Source organism: Girardinichthys multiradiatus, chromosome 1, assembly GCF_021462225.1.
Source record: "Girardinichthys multiradiatus isolate DD_20200921_A chromosome 1, DD_fGirMul_XY1, whole genome shotgun sequence".
NCBI lineage: Eukaryota > Metazoa > Chordata > Actinopteri > Cyprinodontiformes > Goodeidae > Girardinichthys > Girardinichthys multiradiatus.
Genome location: NC_061794.1, coordinates 15,534,539 through 15,556,023, shown reverse-complemented (window position 1 = coordinate 15,556,023; position 21,485 = coordinate 15,534,539). Strand labels below are relative to the sequence as shown.

At 39.2% G+C, this 21,485-nt stretch overlaps 1 protein-coding gene across 8 annotated transcripts in view; it reads left to right on the top strand.

Annotated features, from left to right (window-relative positions):
- Nucleotides 1–599: 599 nt before the first annotated feature.
- cep104 (centrosomal protein 104) overlaps nucleotides 600–21,485 on the top strand; it is a 50,161-nt gene continuing 29,275 nt past the window's right edge. For 4 of the 8 annotated variants that reach the window (XM_047371534.1, XM_047371518.1, XM_047371526.1 and 1 more), the window contains exons 1-11: nucleotides 668–800; nucleotides 1,270–1,396; nucleotides 2,847–3,020; nucleotides 4,630–4,768; nucleotides 5,656–5,751; nucleotides 10,837–10,913; nucleotides 12,152–12,320; nucleotides 14,787–14,942; nucleotides 15,055–15,282; nucleotides 16,530–16,745; nucleotides 17,781–17,948. In XM_047371534.1, the coding sequence (XP_047227490.1) occupies nucleotides 788–800; nucleotides 1,270–1,396; nucleotides 2,847–3,020; nucleotides 4,630–4,768; nucleotides 5,656–5,751; nucleotides 10,837–10,913; nucleotides 12,152–12,320; nucleotides 14,787–14,942; nucleotides 15,055–15,282; nucleotides 16,530–16,745; nucleotides 17,781–17,948 (1,563 nt within the window). In that variant the 5' untranslated portion in view covers nucleotides 668–787. Of the gene's footprint in view, nucleotides 801–1,269; nucleotides 1,397–2,846; nucleotides 3,021–4,629; nucleotides 4,769–5,655; nucleotides 5,752–10,836; nucleotides 10,914–12,151; nucleotides 12,321–14,786; nucleotides 14,943–15,054; nucleotides 15,283–16,529; nucleotides 16,746–17,780; nucleotides 17,949–21,485 lie in introns of all 8 variants that reach the window. The other 4 variants (XM_047371564.1, XM_047371547.1, XM_047371539.1 and 1 more) reach the window with 3 other exon arrangements.

The following is a 21,485-nucleotide window of genomic DNA, read 5'->3' as shown; positions in this document are numbered from 1 at the left end:
TTTATATTTGTCATTGGTGCTTTTTCTTATAGCGATTGCCTTTCACAAGTTCTACATTTGATATGACTAGTTAGAATTAGTTATACTTATTCTGTTTTTACATAGTTTAAATTGTATTGTATTGTAGCATGTTTCCTATTCTACCTTCTGTAACTTTTGTTACATTTGATTGATTAATTTGTTTTAAGATGTCAAGCTAACCCCCCCCCCCCCCCCCCCCCCCCCCCCCCCCCCCCCCCCCCCCCCCCCCCCGAAAAAACAACACACATTCCTTCCCTTGGGATTTCAAAGCTATCTATACAGAAATTATGTAAAAGTTACTTAGCGTACGCATTCTGTTTAGATAGGGTGGTATACATTTTTTGTTGGCTATAAGTTAAGCCTTTATTTTCACAACTCCATGTTAAATTTACGCTATAAAATTCACAGAAATCTTAACATATGCCTAAATAACTAGTTTTGAATTATATAAAAAAAATAATATGATGAAGTTGAGTAGAGTCCCTCAAATCTATAAAATGGAAATAAATTTAAAAAACAATGTTAAATAACAACTACATAAACCACAATCCTTTGAGGCTCGCCTACTGCGCATGTGAGGAAAGGTTGTTGTCAGCGGTGGTTATGGAGATGAGATGGGACTGCGAGACGTCATTAATTCTGTAATGTTTCTGGTAAGATGTCATCAAAATGCCCAAGAGAAGGTTGTTGTACTCTCAGCTGTGCGCTCACAAAGAATAGCGGATAAAGACTCGCGGTTGTCGGTACTTTTTCCGCATTTTAGCCGATGAAGTCCTCAGGTACTGTTAGACTAGATGAGATTAGCTATGTTGGCAGATGGACGAGTTATTAGGGGTTAGCTTATGCACTCCCACCCAGTTTATACGTTTAAGTCAGTAAAAATGTATCACTTCTTGTATTTAGGAATGTTATGTATAGCTAGTCTGTGTCTTATGTATGAAGAGAAGTGCACGTAAATGTTATATAGATTTGTTGTGCAGCTGACAATACACAAACCAGCACTTAATGAAACATTTTAGCGTTTTTACTCCCTCTCACATCGACCCAAAAGTGTTTTATATATTCTAATGTTTTTACAGAATTGCTAACTTCAGCAGCTTCTAAAGCATAGCTAAAATATATTCTAAAGATATATCATTTCACAAAGTCTAGTTATGTCCTATTTTATTTAGTTTAGTTTTTGGTTCATGATATGACTGCTTTGTAAAAAAAAAAATAAATAAATATATATATATATATATATATTAGTGTCTATCAGAGGAATGCCCAAGAAGACAGGATTCACTGTGGTCAACTCTTCAAGTCATGAAGATAACTTCAGTGCCAAGGAGCTCATGGTCCATGGACCCACTGTCAATGGTTGGCGATCCAGCAGGTATTTTAAACCGAAGCCTTCTTTTCAGAAACTTAGTTCATCTCTGGAGAATTTTTCATTCAAGCAATCTAGGCCTTAGTGTATGAACTTATGTTTGTTAGTGCAGTAAGGGGTTTAGCAACCTTTGCCATCTGAACGAGCATTTGTAATTTTGGTCCTACTAAATAAAATTGGTCCTGAGCTGCAAAATCTAATTTAATGCTTCTAAAAAGATAGCGTATTAAGTTTTATAACTACCTATTTGTTTTATTGGTAAATTAAAAAGAAAACAACTTGTTGTTTAAATTTTTTAAGGTTTTATTGATAACTAAAATATTTTATGTATATTATTTAAAGTTTTAGAACAAAAAACACATTAAACGTTTAGGAAAGGAGATCATGAATGGAAAAGTCACTTATTTGTGAAACATTAAGAAAAAAAGGCACAGTTAGCACAGCCTAATGACAAAAACGGTAAACAACAAAAATATTCCTTTCAACCATCAGCAACCTTTTGTTGCAGTTCTATGCAGATATTGCAGGAAAAAAAAACTGCCAAAACTTGCTTTTTAATGAACCTTTATATTAAGAAACATTGCTCATTCTATATTAGCCCAGGTAACATGCTTCTGGTTGAAAGCATGCACTCTGGCAGCACTCTGTGAACCGCCAGCTTTATCACCAGTTTTATTGCTGTTTGTGGTTTTCCACACTTGTTCAGCGTGTCAGTGACGGCAGCTGGACAATTGTCACTTCAGCTGTCATACCCACGATTGGCTATGACATCATCACACCATAACATTTCTGTGGACTCATTCAATATATCTGAATATTACTGAAGCATTCATCTATTTCAGTAACTCAATTCATCAGGTGAAACACATTATATAGATTAATTACACACAGTAGGATGTGTCCAGGCCTTTATTTCTATTAATTATAATGGTTTTTGATTTAGAGCTAAGAAAAACATTTAATATTAGATAAGACAAATAAAAAACATTTTTGATGCAGAAATGTGGGCTTAATGAAAAGCATATTTTATACCTGCGTTATTAGCTGTAAGCAAGCAAGATCCTCAAAATTAACTGATATAAGTGCTCGAAATAAATCCCTTTGTAATGAGTTTTTATATAGGCTTATGAGGAATATTTTGAACTATAAATAACAGCATAAGCATTTAGTGAACAACATTTTGAACTGAAATACTGTAATATATTTTCAAAAGTAATCTATGTAATCAAGATCTACCTGTACTACAGGAGGAAGGGCTTCTAAGCTATAGGCTTACAGCCCAGTATTAGATACAGTAAAATTAAAATTGATAATCATTAAAGCTATTTCTTTTCTTACCTTTCTTAAGAATATTTGGGTATAAGGTTTATTATTTATATATAACATGTTTTCTCAAGTTGCTTTTTATTCTGCCTTGTAAACCAAGCCTAACGTCTATGTTTCAACATTTGTACAGGCTGTGCTCCTATCCTCAGCACCTCACCCTCCAACTGGTGGAGAGAAGTAGGATAAGGAAGCTACAGTTGCTGGCTCACCAGTTCATGATCCCAGCCAAGGTTGAGTTCCATGTTGGTGACAGCCCTCCTGAAGCCAGCCCTCCAGGCTTTCCAGGACAGTTTCATCGACTTGGGTAAAAACTCAGACATCAACAGGCTTTATTTTGACAATTTAGCAGTGTCCAACGTGGAGTATGGAAAATTCAGATTTTTTACAGACCACTAATGTTCATAAACTGTGCGATCATCATAGGATACACCCATCCTTTTTGGCAAGTAAGAGTCACAAATTGTGTAGCGGCGCTGATTTAATTTAGTCCAGATGCCCCAAAAAGCTGTAAAATGGCCCCAAACCCTCCACACACTGAAAATCACAAGCCACTTTTAGCACTGTGTTGTGTCAGGATTTGCAGAACCTACTCTAGCAGTTCAATGTGAATATTTTCGATGTTAGAAAAACCAGATTTCAGTCTGGAAAAGTATGGAAGTTTGAAATGAAAAAGTTTAGCAACCTTGTATAAAAGCTCATTATTGAAACCAGATATATAGTTTTAATAATAACACTGTATAAAAATACTTTGCGACATTAAATTAGATTAAATGTTTCCTGTTTTAAGTCAGTTAGCATTAAAAAAATCTTTTCCAGAAAAATGAGAGAGTTCTTTCCTCAGATCCCGAATTTTATATAACATTTCCTTTGTATTGGTCAGAGTTGCCTTTTAAACTGTCTGACTTGGAATATATATTTTGGGTATCCCTCCACTAGCTTCTTACATAGTTTTGGCTAATTCCTCCTGGTGTAACAGGTGTATAATACTGTGTTTTTGTTTGCTGTGTTTCCAACATCACTTTTGGTAAACTGATAAAGGAAGTACTTCTGGCTGTCTTCTAACAAAGGTTTTCTTCTTGCCAATTAATTTATAAGGTGCTTTATAGATACCTCCTTGCTTTCTTACAATCTTATAAAGCCTATAAAGGCCAGATTTGTTGAGTGCATGACTGATAGTTGTCCTGCCCACATATTCTCCCACCTGATCTTTGCAGCTCTTCCAGAGTTACCATCAGCTTCTTGGAAGGCACTGTAGATGCAAAGTATCGAGGAGTATACCAGCATCATAGCAAACCAGCAAAATCTAACCTAACATGCATATATTTGGACTGTGGGAGGAAGCTGGAGTACCTGGAGAGAACCATCATCTTTCCCTTAACATTGAAATTAGATTTTCTAAATCTGTAACAATTCATCTACGTTCAAGTGGTCTTTGAGATCCTTGAGATTATAAAGTGGTCTTAATCTGGTGTGAAGAGGGCCCGTTGGCTTGTTGACAACATCAGTTTCAGTGGGCTCAGTAAGTTGAAATCTTTACATGTCTACCAGGAACCTACCAGATTTTACTTAGATTATGTCTACTATATCAAAGTTTTCACTTAAGGGGGTGACTATGAATAAATATTTAGCTTAAAACATTGTTACAAAAATGTTGGTTTACAGATGATTGTTGTTCTATTGAAAGTGGGAATTGTAATTTGGCAGAGTAGACGCTTAAAAGATGAAAAGAAGGCCTGGATAATCACAGCTGATGCAGTTCAGCTCAACATGATGGTCACTCACTGGGAAATAATAATAATGGATCTATTTATTAACAGTTTATTGCATCGATTTATTTATTCTCTAATACCTGTTATTTAAATCTGGCAACTGTAAACATGTTCTAAAGTGACAAGGTTGCACTCTAACAACAGGTATGTGTCTCTGTCGGATAATGAGAAGACCGGATTCAAAGCCCGGGAGCTAAAGTCGGTCCATGTTGATGCCATCGGAACATATCTGAGAATAACCCTCCACAGGAACCATGTCAACCGTTACAATCACTATAATCAGGTACTCTGTTAGAACATTGCTCCCAGATCACAGCATGAGCTATGTAGAGTGGTTGCAAATTGGTTTTTAATTTGGAAATCTCCCACAAATAAATTTTTTTTTGCTCAGTCGCTTTCTTATTTTTGAATCATGACACACTGAGCTTAACTGAGGAAGCTGAGGCCTGCAGTGCTTTAGATGTTGCTCTGGGGTCTTTTGTGACTGCGCTAATTAGTTGTTGGAATAATTTTTGTAGGTTCTCCGCTCCTGCGAAAGGTCACCAGTTTTCCATGTTTCCTTCATAATGATTCTTACTGGGGTTCACTGGAGGCCAAAATGCCTTAAAAATGACTTATTCAACCCTTTCTAAACTGATACATACATGACTTTGTTTCTCATCTGTTCTTGAATTTCTTTAGATTGGAGCATGATGTATTCCTTTTGGAAATCTTTTAGCCTACTTCACGTTGTCAGACACCCTCTATTTCAGTGTCTTCTTGGTTCTGGTTCTGGTTCTTCTGGTCTGGCTGTAATAAGGCCTGGGTGTGGCTTGTGAAATTGAATGCAAAATGTGGTTAATCACAATTAACTGTCATTTGGCAATGGGGACGTAATTACTTTATAGCTTTTCCCCTTTATAAATAAAATCAACACCTGAAAACTCAGTTTACTCAGTTTTATTTTGTCTGATATTTACATGCACAGCACGGACAGAGGCTGAAGTCTTTCAATCCCTGACCCCTGCCCTCCTCTCTGACCTTCTTCTTGTCAATCTTTAAATAGATGAGGGCCACCAGTGCCACAAAATCTTAAAAACAATGAAATTAGAATAAATCTGTTAGGGGACCAATGCTTTTTCATTGCAATGTATCATTATGATCAAATAACTCTTCGCTGCTGTCTTTCAGGGACTTCACAGTCAAGCCTTGTTTATTTTTCAGGTTGCACTGGTTGCCATTAATGTTTTGGGGGATTCTTTGGATGGCAGCACATTCCACACAGTGGTAAGTGAACAGTCCTCCTCATTTCTCTTGGTGCTGAATTTGCTTTTGCACAACAGAAGGGGGGGATGTTAAACTGACATTGGACTCTCATCAGTGACTCGTCAGATACTGATTATAGAAGCGTTTTATATACAAATACCACCTTAGTCCAAACCCTCTGCGACATGTTTGCTATGTTAAATGTCGGAAAGTTTAGAAATGCTTCTTCCACATTGTATTGCATTACATTACCATGATTTTTAGTCAGTTTATCATGTTTTCCTTTGTTGTTAGGATTGTTTTTTTTTGTTTTTGTCGGTTCTAGTCCTGTTCTAGTTCACAGCAGTTGTTTTAAATGTGATTTTATGTACTTCAACTAAATGGCATGTAAGAATTATGATTATTGATTAATTAATATTTATCAAGAATTATAATTTAAAATCATAATTTGAAAAGAATAATTTCTTAACCAAAAGTCATTACTTACGAATCAAAATTAGAGATATCCTCTGGTGTTGTAATTATGGCTCAAAGCCCTTGATAATTACAATTAGTAAATTCTCAGTAATAATTGATAAATATTACTAGATGTCACTGTTTAATCAACCGCTTCACCGAAGGTGGGGGAACTTTGACCTTATTTTGACCGGCAAATCACTTTTGCTCAAAATAAACACAAACACTTTCTCTTTATCTACGTGAATATTTATTAAATCAACAGCCCTGATACACCTCGCTATTCTGATTAAATAATCTTCACCTAATCAACCATGCTAAAATTCTACACAAAAGGGGTAAAATAACTAACTCAACAAGATAAAACAACATTGAGTGTGTATTAAAGTCAAACCAGCATTTATGGAAAAAACAAGAGAACATTTGGTACTGGGAGCGGCCTCCACCAGGCTGCAGTCATAAAAACCACAAAGTTGTAGCTCAGTGAAACATAAAGGGTCATAAAACTTTAGGCGGCAACCAGTGGAAAAACAGGAAGAGTGAAGACAAAGAAATAGTGAGTATTCCACCATGAGGTTCTAGCAGTCCAACTTTAAGTTCACCTGAGTCTGTGCTCAGGTGTTCAAACACAGTGAGAGAAGACACGCACAGCTTCAAAGCGCGATGGCTTTCAGAGTGTAACAGCAATCAAAGTTTCAATAAGACATTGCATGCACATACAACTTAGAACACATTGGACTATAAGTGGCGATTATAAATCGCCATAAAATCCTACTTTATCCTGCCCAAGCTATTTCTAAAAGAAATAAAAACAAAACGGGATTACTTGGTGTCATCTTCTCTGGAGCAGGGGGAGAGGGGGGGAGTTTGTTACACGTCCGTAACAAACTCAAAGGCCGGCCTTCCTCCTTTGGCAAAAGGGGAAAATATGACGGACCATCAGCAGTCGACTGGAACAAAACAAGGAGGAAAATTTTGTCTCCTCGGAAAACCTCCGTGGGTTTTGCTCGGTTACGTGTTAAATCCACATCTTCGATCGCTAAAGTAAAACTTTGCAAGTCTTCCTATCCTTGCAAACTTAACTCGTTGAGTTTCTCATGAGTTTGGCTAGTGGGGGGAATGAATGAAAACCCACGTGTGAGTTTCTTCTCCAGAAAGATTCATGCCTCTGTTGCGTGGTAACCGGTCTCTGTTTCCAGCGTGGAAAAGGGCAAAGGTGGGCGTCTCCGGTGTCCTTATATAGTCCACTGTGACATCAGAGCTGCGACGCCCCTTCCTATCTGCTGCAATTCCTGCTGGGAGTTGTGGTAGCAGACCATACTGGGGTATATAGTAGCAGATGACACTGGAAGGTACACTAGCGAACAAATGCTCCAACAGGCACAATAAACTAGGTTTTACATTTTTTTTATTTTTTCACCTGTTGAAAATTATTGCAAATAACATTATTGATAGAATATGGCATGATAGTGGTGAAGGAGATTGGCAAAACCTGCGCAACATATTCCAAATTAAGTTGTTAATTTAAAATATTTGGCCTAATTTTGGAAGTATTTAATGTCATTTAGTTAAATGCACATCTTCAGTCAGGGCCCACGCCCAACTAGACTCTACAAGCGTCTATGTTTACTTATGCAAGTGTTTACCTCAGTGGTTGATATGTGTCGTCCGTGAAGTAATGAGACACAAAGAGAGAGCACTATGTAATCAAACAGGAGGCCTTCAGTTGGTCAGTGTAATCAGATAGTCGTGCAGATGGATGGCTCCTGGAAGAGCGAGTATGCCTTAAAGCACACACTTGCACGTGCACACACTAACACACAGAAAATCTGAACTCCCCTCGCACAAATTCCAGTGAACAAGCTGTGCATTGTTGCTCTAATCCGACTGAGCACCTTCATCATAGTAGTGTTCTTGCCTGGAGTGTTGGCTGGGGTTTGGTCTCCTGGATCTGCTTTATGTTTGCAGCTGAAATAACAACTTGGATTATTTATTTTGTGGTTAAACCAATTAATTGATTTAAGAACATCTCATCTCCACCTTGTGTTATATCAGTACATATATCTCCATTTATTAGTAGATCTTAAACTAATGCAAAATCTGTTTACTGATTCATCACTTTGTGGGATTTTGGAATTGTAAAATTCCCTTACCTTGAGTTCAGAACCGTTTAACCACGGGTTGTACAGATACCAACTAATTAAATTGAGCTAAATATGATTAAAATTTTTCTTTATAATGATGCCTTGTGCTTGAAAAGTACTTCAGATAATTTTAACAAAGTAAAAGTAGCAAATGTCCACTCACTATTTTAAACTAACATCTGAATATTGGAGAAAGTATTTTATAAGAATTTAGGCATTTAAAAAGAAAAACAAGTACTATGTTATTAGGTGTAGCCTACAGTCTCAGGCTGAAAAGCGAAGACAGTTGTCTCAGATCCCACTGTTTCCGAAATAATGTGCTGCGGATGATTAATTAGTGTGATTTAATTTTTATTTTAGTTTATTTTATTTTTTCAAACAACGGCTTGATTAAATATTTGGTGCATTCTGTGCCTAACAAAATTTGAGTTTTTGTTTGTATGACAAATAAGTGTCCAAAGAATAACCATTCAATTAAATTTGAGTTAAAATGATGCCAAATGAGATCTCCTCCTAAGTAGAAGGCAAGAACATACCCTGTGGAGGCAGTTTTTCCCATCTTTTATGGCACGTTCATCTACTTTACATAAAGAGATTACGATCTGTTTCTTTATGTTTACTGTTTCTTAAAGTGGGCTGAAACACAAACAAATGACCTTCAAAAACTTGTGGGCGAGTGTCTGCTTTGACCAAATTTGATCTTCTCAGTTAAGGCTGTTTAATAATAAATTTTGTGAAATGTAAAGTTCCTGTTCCAGCATTTTTTTCTTGCTAGCTAGAAGTGCTGCTTTGCAAGAACTTTGTCCCTTGAGAGCAGCTTTTGTGCTGAGATATTGGAAACATTTTGGCAAATGCTGTTTTTGTTTATGTAATTATTAGCTTTGAAAGCAGTGGCAGGATGCTCAGCAGATTGTTGAAACCTTGAGGGGTTGGGCGGCAGTTGAGTGGGGATCCAACACTGCCTTTCAAAAGTATTTGCATGCCATTAACCTTTTCTTTCACAACTGCAGACTTCAGTTTGCTTCAGTCTTCTGAGTGAAATATTTCACACACAGCAAGGTTGGATGGAGCATCATAATATGACGTAAAGACCAACTTTTAAGTTGTGCAACAAATTTATAATTGGATTGAGGTCTGAACTTTGACTGGGCCATTTTAAGAGATAAATATACTTCAATCTAAACCAGGGGTGTCAAACTATGGACACAATGGACCTTGGAGACTTGGACAAAGTTGCGGGCCAACCATGATATTTATTGAAAAGGGGTGGCCTGAAGTGACTAATAGTAGCATGAAGTTTGCTAATGAATGTTAAGAAAGGAGGGGGGCTTGTGGGTCCTGATTGACATGCCAACGCACCAGCAGAGCATTCTGGGATTTGTAACATTAGCTGTGCATGGCGTTGTCTGCTGGCAGGCTGGCTGTATGTTTAGGTTGTTGTCCTGCTGGTTGCAAACCTTTGCCCCAGTCCTAAGTCTTTGCATCCTATAACAGGGTTTCTTCCAGGATTGCTTTGTATCTAGCTTCATCCATCTTTCCATTAACTCTGATCGGCTTTCTACATGCTTGTGCCATATTTCCTGGTGGAGATGCTTTGATTATGAAAATGTGTGATGTTAGTTTTCATGTTGCATGTAAGCCAAAATGTTCAATTTGATTTCATATGATCAGAGCACCTTCTTCCACATGTTTACTTTTCCCCCTCATATGATTTGTGGAAAACAGCAAATGGGTCTTTTAATGAGTTTCTTTAAACAATCTTCTTGCCACTCTTCCAATAAAGTCTAAATTTGTGGCATGCACAATCATGATGTTTACAGATTCTCCCACTTGAGCTGTAGATTTCTGCAGCTCCTCCAGAATTACCTGCTTCTCTGACTAATGTTCTCCCTGCCAAGTCATCTTAGGTTTAGGTGGTCAGCCATGTCCTGTTAGGTTTTCAGTTGTGCCATAAACTCAGTTTTTAGATGGTTTGAACGGTGTTCTTGTGAAATGCCTAGAGTTATATTACCTATCCCTGGATGAACCTTCTACACAACTTAACTCCTGATGTCTGGGTCTCTAACATGGAAGGTCTTCACAGAACAGTTGTATTCCTACTCAGAATAAATTGGACAGGTGGGCTTTAGGTCACAAAGGATTTCATGTACTGGTATCCAATTTAAAGGAGCTGAATACATTTAAATGCCACACTTGTCTGATTTTTATTTGTAGCTTCACGTACTGTACACTACCTTGTGTTGGTATATGATTTAAAATCCCAATAAATTACACAGGAATTTGTGGTTGACAAAATGCTTAAAAGCTGATGGGGTGTGAATATTTTTACAAGGCACTGTATCTGTTACTGCAGGCCTTACACAGTTTTAGCTTTCCTTTTCTTCTGTTCAACACTTTGTTGGATTAAAGCTCCTCATAGGAGGGGCAAAAACTTTAGGTCTTTGTAGTGCAGGAATATATGTGTGCAGCAAATCCACGTTTAACTTGTGCATCTGTTTACCCCCAGCCAAGCAGAGACCAGCTGATTGAACAGTACCTCTACAGCACTCAGCAGGAAGCTGCCTTGGACACGACTTTCATGGGGTGAGGCTCGGCCATTGAACCCTGGTTCCTATGTCTTGTGACCACAACACAGTTTAGCAAGGCCGTTCAGTCTGGGAGACAACCCGTAAGCCATTCAGGGTCACGTTTGAAGACAATCCAGGTGTTTTTTTTGTGCAAGGAAAAAAACACATGCTTGAAATATACACTATTCAGAAAAGTAAAGGATATTTGGCTTTTAGACATTTATTTAAAACGTAAACGGTTCATGCTACAGTGGTATGATGTAATGAAAGTAGCGCATTTAAGTAGAAGCATGAAATGGTGATTTCATTATCTCAAAGAATGTATTGAAACAAAAGCCAACAACAGTGGTGAGTATACCACAACAATGTCAATGTCTCAGTAAGGGTCCATGTGTCCTTGAGCATCAATTACACCTTAACAAACACATCTCATGCTGTTAACAAGTCGACTTATTATCTGCTGAGTCATGGCATCCCACTCTTCTTGAAGGGTGGCCCTCACGTCCACTTCTATGCCTTTCTGTGACTCTTTCAGTCTCTGTATCTCTGTTGCAACCTGCTGATACTGTGACACTCTAAGCTCAGTGACCACTACCTTCTAAAAACATCCTGTTTGAAGTCTCTCATTGGTGAGCTATTGTTGATCAATTGTTAGGCGTCCTCTTGGTCTCAAGAGTCAAATTTGAGCAGCATGATGAGGACTGTTTAGATACCAATTAAACCAACACATTATTGGTCGATTCATGGATCAAACACCTGGCTCTCTGTTAGAGGACAGCAAGTTGTGCAAAAGCTACTGAAACATTGAACAGTTGGACATGTGCATTTAGGAGAGGGAGAGGGGCATAGGGGGACCCACATTGAAGAATTGTACATGAACCTTCAATTTTAAGAGATGACAGAAAGTACAGCCAAACTGTTTAAATAAGAGCTGCAAAAGGTTATTTAGTCAAAAAAATATAATTTCCTGTATTTAGCGGTGTAAGTGATTTTATGATAGACGTTCATATATGTCTTCTATTTGAATATTTATTGTTCTTTGATCATGAATTCAATCTCTGTGGGGCATTAACACAATATGACATGAGGACATGCAACTTTGATTTTTGAGAAATACTAAAAGATATCATTACTGATATCTTTCATTTTTAAACGTTCTTTACCAAAGAACTAGCAAGAGATTAATTGATAAAACAAAAAAAAGTAATATGAATACCTATCATGTATTGTCTTCATGCCTTCTTTCACATTCAGTAAATCTTCATCAATCTCCCAGTTTGATGACTTGGCCTTCGACATGTACCAGGACCCAGAGGTTGCACACATCATTCGTCTTCTTGACCAGAAAAAGCAAGACGTGGTCCAACAGGAGAACTTTGAGGAGGCTAAGAAGTTGAAGCAAGCCATCGCAGATCTCCAGAAGGTAGATCCAAAAGGACTAAAGAACGGGTTATGCTTTCTTTACATTAAATGCAAGGAGTATTTTCATGATAAAACGTCAGCATTGTAGGCATGGGCCGCTATGAGATTGGCAGGGTATGATAACCTGTAGTGAAAATATCATGACAGTAAAACAAAGATGTGAAAGAAAAATACCAAACACAATCTAATGAACTTTATTTTAAACAGAAAAGCAACAATTATTCCCACTGCTGCCAAATTAATATATCATATTGATTATTACTATAAAAAAAGTGTTACTTTCAACTTTTATTCATTGCTGTTTTTTTTTTATACATGCAATTAAGCAAATAAATCATCAGGCTTCTCAGGGAGGAGCAGCAGTGCATTAATCAATGCTCCAAACAGCTATAGAAAATTATTTATTTAAAAAAACTAAAATATTCACTGTCCAACTGCACAGTTATTAGTGTTCTGCTCAGCAAGGATATCAGACTTTGTTGTTGCTGTTTATGCTCTTTGACCAATAACAAAGCTATTTTATTACATTAAACAACAGATCAGAATATTATGAGGGAAAATATTTTAAAGCGATTAATAACTCCTTTAAATACTGATATCACCATCTGGACCTTTTCACATCATCTCATTATGTTTTGTCCCCTAAAAATCTCAATCATTTGGTGTTTTACACGTATCTTGTGCACATTTAGCCAGTATTTGTAACAAAAGCTGTTAAACATTGTTCAGATTCCTGTTACAGACCTGCTTTGTGTCCAGCGTTACCATGCAGACCATGAATTTTTAACAAGCTCAACAGCTGCTGTCAGGGTACCTGGGCAGAGTCTTTTCAACTCCCAGTTGAAAACCCTTCTGTAACCAGATAACACACAGTCTCACAAGTGCTGGTAGCTTGTTAGCATGGCACATTAGCATTGTGAACACAAGTTAGTCACGCTGAAAATCCCCTGTCATCACACCCTCATGATGTCGGAGGCTTCCCCTACATAGCATCTGACAGTATCTCTTTCCTCCATGATAAAAACACAGTTTATTATCACAGGAACGTATCATGTTTTTTTTTTCAGAAATAATAAAATAATTACAAATGATTATGAAATAATTTAGAGTAGATATGTGGCTTTCTGTCTTCAGGAATGGCAAGAATGTCAGCGCTCCTAAAACTTCAAACATACTAAACCTTCTCTTCAAATAAGAACTGAATGTCTCCAGAACTGTCTCTTATTGTTTCGAAGATTGAATGTAGACCCATGGAGACCGTGTTGGCTGGCACCTCGTTTAGCTCAAAGAAATTTCTTTACGCAGAAATTTCATCTTAATTTTCAACTTAATGGAAGCTGTTGTCAAGTTTCCACCCTGTTAGTCTCAGGGATTCAGTGTGTGGCTCTAGAACCAGGGCTGGGTTATCAGCTGAGGCATCTGAACTGTCCATATTAGGTCTAAAGTAGTTCACTGTCAGACAGAAGACACAGGTAAGTGCTACTACCGTAGCTAGTGCTGCTAATATGATAGAGCATTGCTTGTTACAGTTTTATGGGTATGGGTTCTAAATGTATTAATAGTTTGCGTCATATTCCAGAATATGATTCCTGTTTTGCTGTTTTACTCTTTTCAGAGTAGCTTCAGTATAACAAGTTGATATTAGCTGGTCATTTAGTCAGGCTATCTGCTCATGTAGCCAAGCTTTATTTGGCTGCTTGACAGACAAACCGCTCTTAAACTGATAACTGTAGTTTTTAAACAGCATTACCTTATAAAGACTGATAGGTGGAGCTTCTTTAGTTTTCACACCTTGATTTTCTCAGTTTTTTGTGGCTGTAAATATTCTTAATAGCAAGAGAAGAGTGAAGAGAGTCTCACTTCTGCCAGCTGACCGACAGTAATGCAGAAACAGATGGGCGAGGGGCAGCCGTGCTACTCTATGCTCCATACAGCTGAAGGGTAACCTCTAGCACTTTTTCTGTAATTTCTTTAATGGGACTCAGAACCAGCATGATGGAGCATTTTAGCGCTTTTAAAGCCGCTTTTAAAACACGATTTTTCCATTGATTGTTGAGAAGGGCAATAATAACTTTGAACATGGAATTTTTAAATGAAACATAAATAAAATCAATTCTGTTTGTTTTTTCAAAATTTCTGCCCCTTTTATATTGTTTTATAATCTTTTGAGAGATAAATGTTGCATTTCCTTTTAGAAACAAACTTCTTGGTTGAAGGGGGTATGAATACTTTTGGGTTTAACTGTACAAGCTTTAATCATCCTTGAGAGAACATTATTAACAGCTCATTACAAGTAATAAACACTAAACATGCAAAAGACTCGGGGTTGATATCTGCACTGATACAAATACATCTCAAACTTACTGCTATTATGAGCCTTAAGCAGCTTCAAAAAACAGCTCTCTTTATTGACTTAAAAACATTCTGAAAATGACCTTGAATCTCACAATGTCTTGGTACCTTCCAGGTTGGAGAGCGTTTGGCTCGATATGATGTAGAGAAGAAATGTGCAATCGAAAAAGAAGACTATGACCTGGCCAAGAAGAAGAAGGAGCTGATGGATGAGTACAGGATGAGCGTCTACCAACAGCTGGAAGTTCACAACCTGCTGGATGTGACAATGGTTACTCTTAAGCACTTAATCATGCTGAAGCCACACAGCAGAAATCTTAACTTATGTTCCCATGAATCTAAACAAACTGTCTCTCCTTTCTTTCCTTCTGTGTTGGCATCAGATCACCAGGGCAGCAGATTTGTTCTCAGCCCAAGGTCCTCCACCTCTTCTTCTCCCTTCTCCTGCTGATAGTTCAGCCCCCACCAAACCCCTGTTATCCACACATGACCTTAAGAAGGGGAAGAAGATAAGTGCTCACGATCAGCAATCAGCCACACAGACTGTTGTGCCCAAACCTAGCAGCCAGTCTGACACATCTTTCACCCTTGCTTCCGTACCTAACGTTAATGTAAGCATTTTTCCTCATCAAAAGCATTGATAGCCACATTGATACACAGCTTCTAACAAGTCATCAGTAAAAATCCTTCTGAATTTCCTCTCTGAAACCACTACCTGGGGTGTCCAAAGTGCGGCCCAGGGGCCTATTGTGGCCATTGAAGTAGTTCAATGGCCACAATAGTAGAAATGTTTAGGGTGACATTTTCCCTGAGAAATTTAAATGAAACATGTTAGGTACAGCACAAATATTAATCAAATTTTTTGGTTTCACATTAATCTCACATCGAAAAGGTCCCAAAAATCCAGTGACGTCCACCCAAAGACAGACTTGGCCTTGACGTTCATTAAACTTTGCTTTTCGAAGAAAGAGGGAGTCATATCCTCCATTTGTTGTGAACAGAGGACATTTAATGCTTTTCTTTTAGTAAGGCTTACATGTAACACCTTTCGTTCTGTTTTGTATCTATAGTCATATAGAGTGCATGTTGCATGTTTAGTTTATTTGCTGAGCTAATGAAAGTTTTAAAAATTGGAATACAATTATTTGGTGTTGTTTTTAATTAAAAAAACATCAATTTTTTTGTCCCTTTCAACTTTGTGAATATGGCCTGGATGCCAAAAGGTTTGGACACCAATGGCTTAGAGCACAGGTCTTTACATTAGAAATGTTCCAGCAGTATTTTCTTGTGCATGCCTACATTCCCGTAAACATACCAAAGCTCGGAAGCACCTTTGGAACACGTCTCCTGACTGATCCTGAGCAGTGCTTGAACCCGGAGCACACAGGGAGATTATGACCATTCGGGGACTTTATGCTTTACTCACCATCTACTATGACCAGACCTACTACAGGTTTGGGTTTCACTATTTAATTAAAAGCGTACAACAGTTGACTGACTCTGGCGGCTGCCAACCTGGCCTCAAGGCAGTGCTTTGAGACTTGTGTTAAGCAGTTTGGTGCCAGTTGGCCCAGAGGCACAAAACGCAGAACTTTCTGGCTAGAACCTCAGTTTGGATCGAGGGCGGCAAACAGTCATTGTTATGTTGAACGATACAGAATCTCTCTAGTGTTCAAATGCCACCTAAGGTTGGTGTTGCAGGGATTAAAGTTTTCTTCTGTTTAAGCATCTAGACAGAGAGGCTTCCAAAAAAGGCATTACTTTGTTAAAGATTTGAATTTTATAATAATATATAATAAAAATATTGCAGGCACAATGTTTTACTAGAAATGTTGATGTTCTTACTTTCTGCTGACAGATTACCAGTGTGCCTTATGATGAGAGGCCCCTGCCAGCCCTTCAACAGAAAGACAGGCCAGTGGAAAGCATCCAGACCCCATCAGTGGAGAACTCCCCAAAATCTGACGATCAAAGGTCTCCACGTGGTCCTGACATGAGTGGAGAGCCAGAGCCCCTAACAGAGAAAGCCCTGAGAGAGGCTGGCCTTCCCATAGAGGCCTTCGGAGAGAGACTGGTAAAAACCTATCAAGTTATGGGCAGTTAACCTTTGCTAATGTATTTGAAATTTCAGGGTTGTCTTTGGTTTTAGCATATGAGAAATACTTGCTTTGATGTTTTAGACAATTCCAGAATATTGCCTTGCAAGGATATTTACAATCTTTGAGCATTATCAGCTTTTAACATTTTGTAACCAAAAAATCTAAAGTACTTCATTACTATTATATATGGTGGACTAACACAAAGCAGTGCAAAAGTGTAAAATGAAAAAAAAAAAACCTCATAAATAAAAATCTGCAAGTTTTTCAGGCTTTGTCTTTATCAACATTGCAAATCTTAAAGCAGAAATGTTTGTCCCTTCTCCTTTGCCAAATAGCAGCAGATAAGTCAGATTAGATGGAGATCATTTGCGAAGAGCTATTTGTAAGCCTTGCTGCTTATTCCTAATTTGATTTAGATCTTGGCTTTAACTAGGCTATTCTGTCAAATGAATATGCTTTGCTATAAATCAATCTATTTTAGCTCTGGCTACAATAGCTGGAAGGTTTTCAGAGTTTCCCTGTATTCAGCGTCATGTTCCTATCATCTCTGACCAGCTGGCCTGTCCCTGCTGTAGACAAACATCCTTATAGGATGGTGCTGCCATTACAAAATGGTGGAATGGGTGTGTTCAGTGTGAAAAAGTTCAAGGAGTGTGAGTACTTGCAAGGAACTGTATGCTTCAGCAAATTCTTTTTTTAATCTCCATTAGGCTTTACAGTCAATGTTGGTATATACTGGGCACGTGGCGATGTGGTAGAGCGGCTGACCTGTAATAGTCGTTGGCCAAGCCTTTCAGGGTTAGAATCCTGACCTTGAGACCTTTGTTGTATGTCTCCCTCTTCTTCTCTCTTTGCCCATTTCCTGTCTTATTACCATCTATATACAGCACAAATCTTGAAGAAAAAGTTGGTATCTGTTTGACATTTTAAATATTCTAAAAGATCCTAATGGTTACAGAACAAAAGAGTCATGTGGTAGACTCTCTCTTTTGCCCTTGTTGCTTTCTCAGGTGGCTTGCGCATATTCTAAAACCTGGTGCTACAGAGAAGATGCTCTGCTTGCTGTGCATGACAAACTGTTGGAAGTGACCTCCACAGCTCCCAAAGACGAGCTGAGAAACATGATAAGAGCGGCAGTCTTGCTGGTTAAGAAGGCTCTTCTGGATAAAGTTTCATCTGTGAGTCATTTTCCTTTAAAGAAAGTTGCTTCAGTATGAAATGCAGCTCTACTAAGGGTCAGTAGATTACAGATTGACAGTATCTATTTCTTGATATAATTGAGCCATCCTTATATTAATCTAAAAAAGATTTTATTACTGCTATAGCAGGGCTTGTGATTTTGTCTTGTAATATTTTAAGGGATTGTAATGCACCTTATTTTAATTTATAGTACAGATGCTACACAATTGTTTTTTAAACAGCAAAACAAAGTACCAATACTAATTTATTATTTGGTAAACTACGTACCAGTTTACAGAAAAATCAATAAAAACCAGCATACACAACAACAAATTAATGATGTTACTAATGTCAAAACTAATCCTTTGTTATTATTAGAAATAGGCCTGCTAGCACATTTGCTTACTACCTCTAACCAGGAGTCACAGCAAGTTGCAAAGTTGGACAGAAACGAGGTCAGAAGGTGTGCTAGTAGTGCACGCCAAGGGAAAACTGGACTCCCATTGAGGCTGAGGAGGGACCCCACTTCTCCCGTCTGCCATCTGTCTTTCCCCTCCCTCCTTTTCTAACTGTCTGTAGCAGGGATGAGAGACGCCATATCTGTCATGCTCCACAGGCAGTTGCTGGTAGACCTGTTGGGCAGCATCCAGTATTCCAAAGCCTCTATGTTTCAGTAGAGGTGGGCAATGTGAGGATATTAGCTTGTGAAGGCACAGCTATGTCCATTGCTGTTCAGTGCTCTTGCACAGAATCAGTTTGAATTTCTTCCTTTTCATTTATAGTCATAACCCAGTTTTTATGAGGCAAAAGTTGTTGCTGTTTCCCTTTTATTTAGTTTTTCATTTAGGAGTGTAGATTAGAATAAACCCAATGGTACTTCAATATGCAAATTTGCTCAAGCATAAAAATCTGTTAAAATATTCCATGGCCTAAATCCTTTTATATGCTTTTTGTTAGAAGGTTTATTTTTTGCAATTAAAAAAGTTCTGAATATTTTTTTGCCCTGTTGCCCACTCCTATGTACAAGATGATTGCAAAACTGAAACATAAAGGATTTGACAGAAGATCAATATCAGGCGAGGAAATAGGTCTTATCTGACCAAACATAACAAATCTTCCTGGTTACATGTAAGGCTGACAGAAAGAGCTCTTTTTTTCTATTTCCTATGTTGTCATTTGTGGGCTGCTCCCTTCATCGCACATGTTGTTAACTATTAGATGCTATGTAAAAAATAAAATTGTTATTCTGATTTGAGTTTGCATAGCTTTTATCACGTCTTCATCTTAGGTCATCACCAATGACCTAATCACTTTAAAGAAAATATAAAGTTATGTTGCTAAAATCTCCGGCCTTTCCTGTAACACAGCAGGAATGGCAGCAGATGAAGGGTTGAATGGGAAGTATATTTTATGTAGGCAAATAAAGGAACACAGCATCAGTTTGTCTATGCACAACCAGTGCAGTCAGAGCTCTAACAAATGCTTCTTCCATTTTGGGATACTGAAGTATTCTGTGGTATTATCACCTAGCCCATGGGCGGTCACCGTTAAAATCCTTTGCACTGGATGTCATGTTTAACGAGTTCCTGTTTTGAACAGAACATCCATGTGAATAGACTTTATGCACACTCTCACACTGACAATATGCCATCTGTACCAGATGCAAATCCTTTCACAGAGGCTGCTTTATTAAAACAACAAATTTGACAGGCCCAATATTGAAATCATTCTGTGGAAGCTGCTTCCAACCTGCATGGTGATCACAAGGGTGGTAGTGGTAATAATGGCACTGATTTTATTTATCAGGCAAACAGATCTAGAAAACGCCTTTAAAGATCTTTTCCAGATTAGTCATACAAAGTTCTGTTCATTAATCCATCTATCCAGATGAATGGATTATTTTCCGCTTATCCGGGGTCGGGTCGCGGGGGCAGCGGCCTAAGCAGAGAGACCCAGACTTCCCTCTCCCCAGCCACTTGGGCCAGCTCGTCCGGGGGAATCCCAAGGCGTTCCCAGGCCAGCCTAGAAACGTCTCTCCATTGTGTCCTGGGTCTTCCTTTGGGCCTCCTCCCGGTGGGACGTGCCCGGAACACCTCACCAGAGAGGCGTCCAGGAAGCATCCCAACCAGATGCCCGAGCCACTTCAACTGGCTCTTCTCAACGTGGAGAAGCAACAGCTCTACTCTGAGTCCCTCCCGGATGACCGAGCTTCTCACCCTATCACTAAGGGAGAGCCCAGACACCCTACGGAGAAAAATTCATTTCGCCTGCTTGTATCCGTGATCTCATTATTTCGGTCACAACCCAAAGCTCATGACCATCGATGAGGGTAGGAACGTAGATCGACCGGTAAATCGAGAACTTCGCTTTTTGACTCAGTTCTCTCCTCACCATGACAGACCGGTACAGCACCCGCATCACTGCTGATGCAGCACCAATCCATCTATCGATCTCCCGCTCCATTTTTCCCTCATTCATGAACAAGACCCCAAGATACTTGAACTCCTCCACTTGAGTCAGGAACTCCCCCCTGACCTGGAGAAGGCATTCTACCCTTTTCCGGCTTTAGACCATGGCCTTGGACTTGGAGGCACTGATTCTCATCCGGCCGCTTTACACTCAGCTGCAAACTGAGAGCTGTAGAGCACGAGCTGATGAAGCCAATAGGACCACATCATCTGCAAAGAGCAAAGACGCAATCCTAAGGCCACCAAAACGGATCCCCTCAACACCTTGGTTGCGCCTAGAAATTCTGTCCATAAAAGTTATGAACAGAATCGGTGACAAAGGGCAACCTTGGCGGAGTCCAAGCGTCACCTGAAACGAGTCCGACTTACTGCCGGTAATGCAGAACAAGCTCTGACACTGGTCATACAGGGACCCAACCGCCCGTATCAGAGGGCCGGGTACCCCATACGCCCGGAGTACCCCTACAGGACTCCCCGAGGGATATGGTCGAACGCCTTCTCTAAGTCCACAAAGCACATGTAGACTGGTTGGGCGAACTCCCATGCACCCTCCAGGACCCTGCTGAGGGTGTAGAGCTGGTCCAGCGTTCCACGGCCAAGACGAAACCTACATTCCTTCCTGAATCTGAGGTTCGACTATCCGATGGACCCTCCTCTCCAGAACCCCTCCCCCTTTTTGAAAAGGGGGCCACCACCCCGATCTGCCAATCCAGTGGAACTGCCCCCGATGTCCATGTGATGCTGCAGAGTTTCGTTTGCCAACACAACCCTGCACGGAGGTCCAATTACAAAACACCACTTGAGTTCAGAATTCCAGGTCTCACTGTCATTGCCAACGTGAGCGTTGAAGTCCCCCAGCAGAACAAGGGAGCCCCTGGTTCCAGAGCCAGAGCCGTGCATCGAGGTGAGCCTGACTATTTCTAGCCGGAACCTCTCTATCTCACACACCAACTCAGGCTCCTTCCCCACCAGAGAGGTGACATTCCACATCCCAAGAGCTAGCTTCTGCAGCCGAGGATCAGACCACCAAGGTCTCCGCCTTCGGCCGCCACCCATAACACATTGCAC